General features: G+C 37.7%; 2 protein-coding genes across 5 annotated transcripts; both read left to right on the top strand.

The window, feature by feature from the left end:
* Nucleotides 1–558: 558 nt before the first annotated feature.
* On the top strand, nucleotides 559–7,485 carry LOC6584098. 4 transcript variants are annotated; one of them, XM_015161475.3, is made up of 9 exons: nucleotides 559–637; nucleotides 1,230–1,420; nucleotides 3,671–3,764; nucleotides 3,901–4,004; nucleotides 6,177–6,287; nucleotides 6,353–6,587; nucleotides 6,664–6,784; nucleotides 6,844–6,960; nucleotides 7,020–7,485. In XM_015161475.3, the coding sequence occupies exons 2-9, from the start codon at nucleotides 1,295–1,297 to the stop codon at nucleotides 7,312–7,314; spliced, it is 1,203 nt and encodes a 400-aa protein (XP_015016961.1). In that variant the 5' UTR covers nucleotides 559–637; nucleotides 1,230–1,294; the 3' UTR covers nucleotides 7,315–7,485. The 4 variants fall into 4 exon arrangements, with proteins under 4 accessions (XP_015016961.1, XP_015016964.1, XP_015016962.1 ...); XM_015161478.3 differs by having other exon boundaries at nucleotides 561–798; XM_015161476.3 differs by having other exon boundaries at nucleotides 561–730.
* Nucleotides 7,486–9,873: 2,388 nt separating this feature from the next.
* Nucleotides 9,874–12,970, top strand: LOC6584099. The gene is made up of 8 exons (XM_002009723.4): nucleotides 9,874–10,118; nucleotides 10,183–10,276; nucleotides 10,334–10,437; nucleotides 11,790–11,894; nucleotides 11,956–12,190; nucleotides 12,262–12,382; nucleotides 12,437–12,553; nucleotides 12,603–12,970. The coding sequence occupies exons 1-8, from the start codon at nucleotides 10,005–10,007 to the stop codon at nucleotides 12,889–12,891; spliced, it is 1,179 nt and encodes a 392-aa protein (XP_002009759.2). The 5' UTR covers nucleotides 9,874–10,004; the 3' UTR covers nucleotides 12,892–12,970.
* Nucleotides 12,971–12,981: the final 11 nt, after the last annotated feature.

Here is a 12,981-nt window from a genome sequence, read left to right on the forward strand (position 1 = left end):
TATAGAGTGGGTAAATTTTCACAGTATCGAAACTAATTAAGCTACATATATCATACATATTCAATTAGTTTGCTATAAATTTGTCGATATCGAAATATGATTAACATAACTTAAATAAATAAGATTGTGTATCGAAGCGCAACAGTTATTGAATTCGAATTGCCATTTGAATTTGAATTTCAATATCAACTTCAATTCCAATACGAATTCGAATTCGAGTGCCAATTCGAATGCGAATTCCCATTCGATGTAGAAACGAAGCGAATTTGTTTGGTTTCCATCTCTGGATAAGCGTCGGCAGCGCTGCTGGCGTCGCAGCCTTAGTGGGGCTGCTCTACCTGTTGTTGTTGTTGTTGTTGTTGCCGCTGCTGTTGTTGCTGTCTGTGTGGCCGCTGCTTACTGCTCCGTTATCGCAGCGATTGCCGCTTGTCGACGCCTCGCGACGCTTCGTCCGCTGTCTTCGTATCGCTTGCCTGTTGTTGTTGCTATTGCTGTTGTTGTTGTTGTTGCTGCTGGGTGGTTGTTCGGCACCTCGTATTGCCGCCGCCAAAACATAGCCAATTCAGTTTGAATTCTGCGTTCAAGCGCTTTAGAACATTATTTTAAAAAGCTTGGCTTCAATTCGATCTTAAACTCTGTTTGTTTTTTTTATTGTTGTTGTTGTTGTTGTTGCTGTTTTCGTACTATTTGTTTACATTGCGAGCATCTGCCTGTTGGCGTGAGTGTGTGCGTGCGTGTCCGTGTTTAAAGAAATTATTAACTCCGTTGTTTAAACGTTCGCCGTTTATTTTGTGAAATGTATTTATTGAATTTTGTTTTATTTTGTTTCATACCTATCTCTCTCTCTCTCTTTCTGCCCCATCATCTGTTTGTTGTCGGTAGTCTCATCTTTCGCGAATTGCATTTGCAATTTCAATTTCCCACTGAATTATTATTTATAGAATGTTTTTTTTTTTTTTTTTTTTTTTTTTTTTTCTGCTGTGATTTTTGTCATTTCATTCACGTTTCGTGGGGCTCGCGAAAATGAAATGCATTGAAATGAGAGAAGAAATATAAAATATAAAATATAAAATATATATCAAACAAAATAGAGCAGAGGGAGAGAGAGAGAGAGAGAGTGAGTGAGTGAGTGAGTCTCATGCACTGCTCAGCGAATGGCACAGTACACACACACACGCACACAAATAGTAATATATGTCTTTATTGATCATCTTGCTCGCATTTCATAGCCAAATAGCGCGTAAAGCGATAAACGATCCAGAGCACATAGACGAGTACGAACGACCAGGAAGCCATGTGCACTTCACCGGTAGCCCACCAAATGTCATCGAGCATGTCGTCCGGCAGGATATTGCCCCGTCGCCAGGCGATACCCGTTCTCTATACACGCGGCACACACTATGAGGTCGGCTTCGATATGGTAAGCAGCACACAGCACACAGCACACAGCAATCGCACTCTTGCACCTGTCCACCTGTCCACCTGACCTCCTGTCCACCGGTTCACCTGTTCGCCTTTGCACCCTTATAATAGTGCATACGTACACAATACACATACAGAGGCACACGCAGTCTTGCCTTGGAGTCGAAAAGTCACGCAAAGCTTAATTAGAAACGTATCAGGAGGAGGGAGCAGCTGGATGGGCTGGGAGAGACCTCGAGCACACACTTGAGCTAGTTGCTAGCTAAATTTTTAAGTTAAGTTAAACTTTCAATTGATCCAAACAGTACAATTTTTAGATTGCTTATGCCTAGAACGGGGAAACTTCGAGCTGTCATTAGCTCAAATGGATTGCTTTGGCACGGCTACTGCGATAAATGAGTGAATGATTATGAATAATTAATGCGCCTAATTAAAGACTGATTTGTATTGAAATTATGATGATAATTCCAATACAAATCAAATTATTAAGCATTTCAAATGAAAGCTACAGAAAATGGACTCTAAAGCTACGCCAGATATAAATTAATAACTGATTTTGTATGAGGTTTTCAATCGATAACAGTTAAATGAGCATAGCTATCGACTTTTTGTATAGCTGTCGAGGCTCTGAGATCGATGAGCTCAAAAAACGGACAGATTGACTGACTCATATCAGCTTATCGTCATCATCAAGAATTTATGGGGTCTACTTCACCTCCTTCTGACCTGTTGCATATACATATCTTAATAATACCTTTTTACTCTGCTTTCCCAAAAGGTTCAGGGTACAAAAATAATAGAAAAAGCAAGGGAAACGTTTCTGAATGCATTCGAAATTGTCAATTCAAGCAGAAAATATACACTATATATATATGCACATATATTCGACTAATGATCTAACTTCTTTAGAATTGTGTAGTCGTAGCTTGCTTTAGAGCGTTTTTACTATAATTGCAGTAGTTATATAATCTGTTAATCAAATTTAGAATAATATTGCTCGTAATTGAGCACATTATTTCAATTATCATCTATCACCTATAAATCTATTGATAGAATTGAGAGGAAATTTATATATTAAATACAAAATCAACCAAGCAGAGTATTTAGACGTGGAGCATTGCATATAAGCCCTACCATAAGATTTGATACCAAGTGCAATTTAGCTAAAGAAAAAGGAATATAGTATATAGCAAATGAACAACTTTTTATAATGTTAAACATTATTTGAAAGTCTTGAGAGCTTTCTAAGCTCTACTAATAGCTCTTCAGCTAATCTGCTCTGTATTATATCTATATACCTAAATGTATATCTATAGTGATATCATAAAAAGACGTTCAGATCTCTATGAGCTGTTGCTTTAATTAGCGCTGGATTCCAGTTGAGTTGAGTACTTGAGTCTATCTGCTCTAGCTTATCAGTTCTTGCAATTACAATTACATACACAATCACATACATACATATATACTCTCTCTATATTGTATGTGACACATAAAGATAAAACGCTGATTTTGATAAGCAGGGCGACAATCGGTTGTTGACTAGTTGACTGTAGTAATGAAGTCGTCTAACCCTTGAGGGAAATACTATATAGATTAAAGTCAATCTCTATATGTATATATGCTGGAATAGTAGCTGGCCGATTTAGCCTGCTGGTAGTCAGGTTTGGCTGCTTGTGTAGGCGTTGGCTATGCCAATTCGTGACCCAGTTCCTGTTTAGCCTTCACTAAACTCCAACACACACACACACACACACACAAACTCTTGCTCAGCCATTGAATTGGCTTTGAACCGGAATTGCACACAAATGGCCAATATCAAGGGCGCACCGCAATTAGCATGCAGGCCCGGAATTCAGACGCTGTCAGACGCTTCGCCTGCGACTCGAGGTTGTCAAATGGGCGAGGGGCCGTGAGGTGTTCCAGCCAAGGCAGCGAGCGTATGGACCAAAACTTACAACCTGGCAACAATAGCGACTAACAATAACTATTTATTCAAATTGTTGTTGCTGTTGTTGTTGTTGTTGCTATTTGCGATCAGTCGTGATCGATTATGCCTTTTTTTTTTTTGTATTTTCAATTTATTATTTACAATATTTTGTTGTTTTGTTTTTTAATTTTAAACTAGACTGTCCATTAGCATAAAAAGTATAAAGTATTTAGAAAGTTTCCATTCGACATTCATCATCATACACATCATCATAATTATAATAATAATAATGAAACGAACACATACCTAATTGCTTTACAGGGTCGCACTTTCGGCTCGATGATCAAGAACTTTTTGATCTTATCGCAGCCACTGAACGAGACCTACTTACCCCTCTACAGCACCGCAAAAGGCCGTGAGTAGTACTCCATCAACAAGATGCTTCAACTTTTCCATTATCTCATTGTTTGTTTTTATTTTAAATGTTTTTTTTTTTTTTTTTTTTTTCTTTCTTTTCGTTTTTTGTTTCTTGCGATCTTCTTTTGTTTCAGGGCAAATATATAATGAAACGCTGGAATCGGTTAAATGCAGCTTTCCGCAATATATACGTGAATTGGAGGGCGTGGCCGATGGCGCCGAAGTAGAGTTCCATAAGGTAACTAATTAATCAATTGGATAAACAGTCAAGCGCAAATCCAAATCCAAATCCAAATCCATATCCATATCCAACTCCAGATCCAGATCCCATGACACAATTATATAGCTCGCTTGTTAACTGGCATAATTAGCACATTGGCAGTCGCTAAATATTAACTGGCCGTAAATACAAATATGTATTTATTGCAGTTATCGAATAGCAAGTAAGCTTTCAGTTGGGCATTCCTGACTAGAAGATACCCTGACTGCAATACAATGACTGTGATCCCGCTTTGGAATTCCATTTCAAGTATCTAAATCAAAAAGTTTGCTAACAAGAAAAAACAGAAATGGTAAATTCGATTTTAATCGATTTCGGACTCAAACTCAAAATGTTATCGATTATTTGATATAAATAAAATTTTAATTCATTAATTTAATTAATAATTGAAGAATGAGTTTGTTTAGAAAGTATAGAAATTTTCATTCGATTTTAATCGATTTTTTGTTATCGATTATTTGAAATAAAGTCGATCTTTACGAGTTGCTATGTCAGCTAGTCCCAGGCACGTATAGGTTCTCCACTCTTATAGTGGACCATACAAACGAATAGCTACATCAAAAATCAAGATCAAGAATATACTTACTTATATATGTATTTCTCTATAAGATCAGCCACCCAGCCATTACCCTGTCACATATAGACTAGCAAAGCCGTTGTACTCTGAAAGCCTCGTTTAAAGTAAACGTTTAATTAATAATTATTGGTTCGCGGACGGAACGTTGGCAGCGCACTTCAACTTGAGCGATTCTAACGGTGAAGCTAATGCCAAAGTCGTTGGGCGCTGTTGCGTGATCCACGTTGCATGTTGCATGTTGCATGTGTTGCAAGTTGTCAATGTTCAATGACAATCAAACAACTAAGTATTCACACATAATTGTCTATAACATTTATTTAATAATAATTACAGTTAGCACTCAACTATAACGAACGACTGCAAACATAATTATCACTGGGCTATGATAATGCCATGCAATAATGCAATTGTTTTCAATTGCATATTAATTAAAAGTAAATATTTGAGCTGCTTATAACTATTTCTCACACATATTAACGAGCCAAAAAAAAAAAAAACAACAACAACAAATACCGTTGCAGTCGGGTATAGTCGACTGCGTAATACCTGTACTCAAATAGACTCTAAAGCAGATTTCTTAGCTTGCAGTTAGTGTATTTTCTTACAGTTACTTCGTCAAGGTATTTATGCAGCAAAATATAACGCATTGGCCATGCAGTGAACTAGCCATTGAACTAGTTCCGTTTTTCTTGACATTGCTGCGGTTCTGGTTTACATCGATTCGCACTTAGACAAAGTGTCAACGTGAATAGAAGGAAGCCTTAGAACAGAGACCTATCTAATGCAGCTTGGAAATTAGTCAGGTGTAATGGTTTAGCTTTGGCTTATCATCTCATTAGCATCTCTAATTAGACGAACGATTAGACGTTTTAATCTGGTTTAAGGAATTCGCAGCTGTCAAAAGCTCTATATAATTCTTGTTCTTATGCAGTTGGTCAAATTAATGGCCTTGATCGACTCTGTCGGCAGCTGGCTCATTGACTGATGTCAATGCACCAGTTTTAATTTGATAGCCATTTAACAATATTTTCCTTTTCTTTTCTCTGACATTTGCAATGTACTTTGTATACAGAATTTGGTGTACAAATGTATATTATGAATACAATTTCGACAATAAAAGACAAACAAATTACAGGTGTACGTGCGACTCATAATAATTGATCATTTATTCATCATTTATCTTTTTTCAAAATAATGTATTTTGGGCTCTACTGAAAGAAAAACACAATAGAAATTGCCATAAATCATTTTTGGCAATATTTTTAGCTAGCTTCAAACAACACCGCAAGAAAAAAAAATCTGGTTTTGGCAATGAATCATTAATAATAAATTAATCATTTTGTCAGCGTTGCACGGCTTTGAAATAACAATTGAAATAACTGCCAGTCGCATCCTTTCAATTAATCGATACAACGCCACTGATATGATACAATGCTATCGATATTAGTGCACTAAACACAGCTCATCGCATTAGCCATCGTATAAAGCATTATCGATATTATGATATGTATTTTTAACGGCTATGGGCAACTCTCGACGAATCTCTTTTGCAGTTATTCTTGTTGCATCTGGACGAAATTCTGCCGCAGGCCATGAAGCATCAACCGCGCAACAAAATTCAACCCACGGGCTGCTCCACGATTATTGTTAATCATAAGCATTGTGTAAGTATAATAGACTATAATGTTTATTTGCACTGACTCTGCCACGATCGAGTTTTTATCCTCAGCGCCTGCTGGGCCACACCGAGGATGCTCTCACAGAGACGCTGAATCATTATTACTTTGTGGTCGCCCACATCATTAGTGACAAGCCGCAGGGCAAGTACAATGTGAAGGAGGAGCACTTTATGTCCCTCTGCTATGCCGGACATCTGCCTGGCTACACCATGAGTCACAATCATCATGGGCTCGTCTTCAGTATCAACACAATTAGCGCCGAGCTGCTGCGCAGCGGCAAGACGCGTAAGAGTCGAAATACGATTATTAATTACCCATAAGATATATACATATATATTCTTGAATTACTGACCACTTACAGCTCGTCATTTCCTGACCCGAGCTCTGCTCGCCACAAGCAACGTGGACGACGCCTTCAGGGTGCTGGCAGATGCCGGCGTAGGCGCCGCCGACGCCTGTTCCATTAATTTATCATTTATATCGTAAGTGTGCTATGGGATTATGCGAGTCTATCAATTAATTCGCTCTGTTTGGCTTGCAGCGATCCACGTCAGATGTTCTACAACATCGAAATGGCACCGAATCCCGACAAAAAGAACGAATCACACTTGAGCATCAAGGAGATAGCGCTGGGCGGTCATAATTACCACACAAATCAGTATGTACAGTAATCGTGCCCATAGCTGGAAGCATATTCAATTCGGTTTACTCAAACAGATTCGAGCGGATCCTCTTGGATCAGGCCAATGAGCCGATGATTCAGTCCAGCGTCTCGCGCATGAGCGCCTTCAGCAAGTACAAGCCGCCGGCCAGCGAGCAGGATGTCCGTAACATGCTGGGCGACGTAACTGGCGGCTGCTTCTGCGTGTGGCGCGATAATGGCAGAACCGATGAAGAAGTGAAGACTATTGCTATGGGCCTATTCGATTTGAATGCCAAGACCTTTGCGCTCTACTCGGACAATCCCAGCCTTACCGAACCCCATTGCACGTTGCCCATGCTTTGCAAATAGCTCAGTACTTACTCATTGTGAAATATAACCAATATTTTATTATTACTTTTTTTTTTAGAAATGTCTATAATTGGTAATCAGCAAATATTTAGCAATTATTTAAAGAATGTATTGTCCGATCTAAGCAATAATTTATATATGCATAAATAAAGCTTCAGCTTCAGAAGTTGATTTCAAATGTGTTCTAAACTTAAAACGGTTTTTGCTTTTTTTTTTTTTTTTGCAGCATTGCCAGACTGTCAATGTCAGTGTCAGGCAGAGCCTTGAAATGCTATCGATAGGACCTTGATCTTTTCTATTAATATGATAATTTTAAACCAGCTTAAACAAACTATAAACCAAACATGGCAGTTTTTTTTTTTTTTTTTACATTTTGTTTCTTCAACTATATTAATACATTTTATAGCTCAATCGATTTCTGCTGCATTAAGTTTTTATATTTTTAATTTAAGCTTTTGGCTTAGGCCTAACTGGTCTGTGTGCGTATTTAGTCTTAAGAATATCATGCCAAAGGTGCTCTATCAAGAACTGATGCACACTCTCAGCCGCTGACTAAGAAAAGAAAGTCTTTGAGGAAACTCTAACAGGACGTGACTGACGGTGCCGAGGTGAACATTATTATAGACTGGCCAATTAGAATAAGAGCTTATGCGTTTGCCATCGACTGTTAATGATTATTATGAGCAGAAACCAAGATGCAATATATTTACTTTATATATAATTTAATTGTTGTGTCTATGTCAGCAGCACACTTGATATGTGAGCTCGATTCTTCGAATGACAAACACCAAATACGATTCACACAAATATATTCGCACATAATTGTGCATTTCTGCAAGTGTAGCAGTACCAACAGCAATCACTCGCTAATAACGCAATTAACAATTATCAATTAAATTTAACGCCTGGCTTTATAATACTCGTTCAAGATCTGAACAGAGTACATTCGTTTTTGTGCATATCCGTTCGTCTGTCCATCTGACCGAAAAGCATATCGTCGCTTGAAAATTATACTTGAAATAGAATATGTTACCCTCGTATATATTCGCCTTGTAGAACCCTTCACATTTTTTTAACACACTACACGAATCTAGAAGAGTCTAGAATCTAGATGAGTCTAGAATCTAGAAGAGTCTAGAATCTAGTAATAATAATTTTCTACAGATATTTAGCCGACGCAGTTTGGTAATTAAAACGTGAATACGAGTTATTTAAAAAACATACGCACTTGCCATGAAATGAACTTGTCATTGAACTAGTTCCGTTTTTCTTGACATTGTTGCGGTTCAGGTTTACATTAGTTTGCACTTGCAAAAACTGTCAACGTGAAATGAAAGAAGCCGTAAAATAACAAATTATCTAATGCAGCCAGGGAATTAGTCAGGTGTAATGGTTTGCTTTGGCTTATCTGTTGATTAACATCTCTAATTGGACGATCGCTGTAAACGTTTAATGCTGGCTCGATGCACTCACGGCTGACAATACCTTGTTATAATTATTACACTTAAATAGTTGAGCAAATTAATGGTCTTGATTGGCTGTGTGGGCAGTTATCACATTAGCTAATTTGAATTCACATTCATAAATTGATTCCATAATTGATTTCTCACAGAATGGCAGCAAATAACATGTGTATATCTATATACTATGTATAAATGAATATATCAATTCTATAAAGAGCACAATCTGTACGCGTGATTCATAATAATTGATCATATATATTATTATATCAAACATTTGTTTTTTTATTTACTTTTACGAAAAACAAAGAACACAACAGAAATTGCCATTAATCATTTTTGTTCCCCTTATTTTGGCTACATTACTGGTCTCAATAGGTTTACTTATCCAAAAATATAAAATAAATAAATAAAAAACATCTCAATGTTCATGACAATTAATCATTAACGAACAATTAATCATTAATGAATCACTTTGTCAGGGTTCAACGGCACGCGAAATGACCGTTGCAATATTTAACTGCCACTGGCATCCTTTCGACTAATCGATATAAAATAATGCACTATCGTACTAATACTGATATCAAATATACGATAGCGAAATGTCAGAGGCAACAACTGCCACTGGCATCCTTTCGATTAATCGATATAAAGTAAAGCACTATAGCACTAATACTGATAGAATACATACGTATTCAAACTACTAACGGTTATTGGCAGCACTTATTGATAATGATAACTAGATATATCAGGTAACGAGACCATGATTAAAATTAGAATATTATGCAATTATACAAATTTATACGCTCCACATCAGAAGTTTTATTCAATGTAAACATCAAATCTAGAAAGAAAAATGTATTATGAATATTGTTTCGCTGGGCGACCGTAATTAGCAATTTCTGTAAATAGATTATATAAAAAGCTTAAAACTGAAAGCAACTGGTCTTATCGACAGTGGGAAAGCCTTGCAGAGTTATCAATAAATTCCTACCCATTAATGTACATTTTAATTTATATGAGTAATATTTGAAACAAGCAAAAACAATTAAACATTTATTATTTTATTTAATAATCTCTATTAATCGCTCAGTAGCCATTTTTGTTTACCTCAATTTCAGGCTTAAAATTAGAATTTTAGTTAAATTTTGGCTTGTTTAGTATTGTTCAAAATTCATTAGTATTGTTCAAAATTGTAGATTTTAAGAAAATAACCCCCTTAATATAAGAATGGACAATCCGGCTAAAAAATGCAAGAAATGCTCGGCCGAGCCGCACGTTCGTCGTCAAGCGATACCCATACTCTACACCCGTGGCTCCCACTACGAGGTCGGTTTCGATATGGTGAGTAGGATTTGGATAATCGTATCACATCCAGAGAGCTGTTACTCATTTCTTTGCTATTTAGGGTCGCACATTTGGCTCGATGATAAGAAATCTTCAGACTCAATGTCAGATTCTGAACCAAAGCCTATTACCGCTCTACAACACCCCCAAGGGCAGTGAGTACCTGTGCGATATCCAATTGAATTTTAGCCCCTCTAATCGAACTTAAACAGAACAAATCTATGACGAAACTTTGGCATCAGTAAAAGCCAGTTTTCCTCAGTACATACTCGAACTGCAGGGCGTGGCTGACGGCGCCGAGGTGGAATTCGAACATGTGAGTAAAATTTATATGCAATCTGCTGTGAGGCTAATGACAACGTTATGCGTTTGGCATCGACTGACAGCGAATTATTAATGATAATGATTATGAGCAGAAACCAAGATGCAATTATATATATTTACTTTCAATATAATTTTGTTGTGAGGTCTGTGTCAGCAGCACACTAACGATGAGGTCGTTGCGTGTCGAATTTATTAGATTCTTTTCGTATGGCTCGCACTCGCTGCAAGTTGTCAATGCTCAATGACAAACACCAAATACGATTCACGCAAATATATTCACACATAATTGTGCATTTCTGCAAGTGTAGCAGTACCAACAGCAATCACTCGCTAATAACGCAATTAACAATTATCAATTAAACTTAGCGCCTGGCTTTATAATACTCGTTCAAGATCTGAACAGAGTACATTCGCTTTGGGCATATCCGTTCGTCTGTCCATATGAAGACTAGGAATACTGATATGACCAGTGAAATTCGGAATTAAGGAAAGATGATATCTTCCCCAGCTTTAGTGATATATTTCAAATTTAACAGATCAGAATAAAAAAATATATTGTAAGTCTTCTGGGAGTACCCAAATTAGCAACTGGATTAGTGTTGATCTTAACTTAAGCTTCGCTTTTTAATTCATTTGCCCGTGAACAAGCATCATACAGTCGGTCACGCCCCACAGCTATGTTTTTAGCTTCATTTTTGTTTAGTTTAATTTGTGGCAGTTGGTGGCAATTCTATTTCAAAATAAAACTAATTCGAACTCTAACTAGCTTCTTTAGGCAATTACAACTGTAAAAACACATTGGCCGTGCAGCGCACAGTCATTGAACTAGTTCCGTTTTCTTGACACTGTTGCTGTTATTTGTTTTGTTCGCGAATTCGCTAGTGGCCAATATGCCTAAATGCACACACACATACATGCATGTGTGAGAGTGTGTGTGAGTGTGTGCCGAGTATTTATTGTAACTGGACTTTCCCCAAGTCCAGCGCTAGTTCAGGTGCAAGGGTTTGCTTTGGCTTCACCTTCGCTCTGAATGCTGCTAATTCGACTTCAATTTCGATATTTTGTTATTATTGTTTGTTTATCATTCGGCCGAGTGACTGAGTGAGTGAGCTGTGTTCTAAGCTGTGGCGCAGCTGCCGATAATGTGTTGACCAATTAAATGCACGCAAATTTGCACTAGCCTTGGCCCCCTGACGGTGTCAGCTTATCATCAGCTTATGCCGTATGGAAGCGAGCCGAGGGAATGACAAGCTCGAATTTGTTGCTCTCTAAGCTGACTTCAAAGTGACCGCGCGATGCTATTATCGTATCGACAACAATATGAGACATTTTTACCTTTTACAGTTATTTTTGAGACAAATGGACGCCATTTTACCGCAGAACATGTTATGTCCCGCAGCCAAAGCATCCTGCGGCTGCTCCTCAATCGTATTAAACCAGAAGCATTGCGTAAGTGAGAAACTTGACTCTACCTTCACGCGATCAGACCCTATATATGATTACTACTCAGCGTGTGATGGGCCATACGGAAGATGCTCTGATAGAGACTATGAACCAGTATTATATTGTGGTAGCACACATCATTAGTGACAAGCCGCAGGGAAAGTATAAAGTCAAAGAGGAGCGTTTCATGTCACTCTGCTATGCTGGCCTCCTGCCAGGCTATACGTTTAGCGAAAATCATCATGGTCTCGTTTTTACCATCAATACGATATGTGCCAAGAATCTACGCAGCGGCAGAACGCGTAAGTGCACATAAATATGTACATATATAATTATGCAAGCAAAATAACATGAGCGAAACTTGTGCCAGCAGCCCGAACTTTTATAACCAGAGCTCTACTGGCCTCCTGCAATATGGATGATGTCCTCAGAGTGGTAATAGATGAGGGTGTAGGCGCAGCCGATGCATGTTCCATTAATTTAGCATTTCTTAAGTAAGTGCACGGCATATACCAAATATATCAGAGTTTAACTAGGCCCACTTCCAGTGATCCGCGTAAAATGTGCTATAATATGGAATTCGCTCCCTGCCCACAGGGAAAGAATAAGTCAAAAGTATGCGTTAAAGAGATTCCCGTTGGCACTTACAATTATCATTTTAACAAGTATAACCTATATATTAAATATCGACACTGCTTAACTAATTGTCTATAGATTTGAGGGTTTATCATTGGATGAGGCCGATGATAAGCTACTTCAGTCCAGTGAGGCGCGAAAAGAAACTATGAAATCATACAAGCCGCCGGTGAGCGGATCAGATGTACGCAATATGCTTGGAGATGTGTCGGGTGACCCCTTTAACGTATGGATGGATAAATGTACTGATGTTCTTAGGACAATATGTGTTGCTCTATTCGATTTAAATGCCAGAACGCTTTCACTATTTTCGGATAACCCCAGCAGTACAGAACCGGTTTGCATATTGCCATTATTAGAGAAATAGTTATGAACCTAATTTAATATAACCAGTAATTATTTGGTATACAAATAAAGGTTTTTGGGGTCTACCATTTAGCATATTACATTTTCTTAT

This window comes from Drosophila mojavensis, unplaced genomic scaffold (genome assembly GCF_018153725.1).
Source record: "Drosophila mojavensis isolate 15081-1352.22 unplaced genomic scaffold, ASM1815372v1 contig_136, whole genome shotgun sequence".
Lineage (NCBI taxonomy): Eukaryota > Metazoa > Arthropoda > Insecta > Diptera > Drosophilidae > Drosophila > Drosophila mojavensis.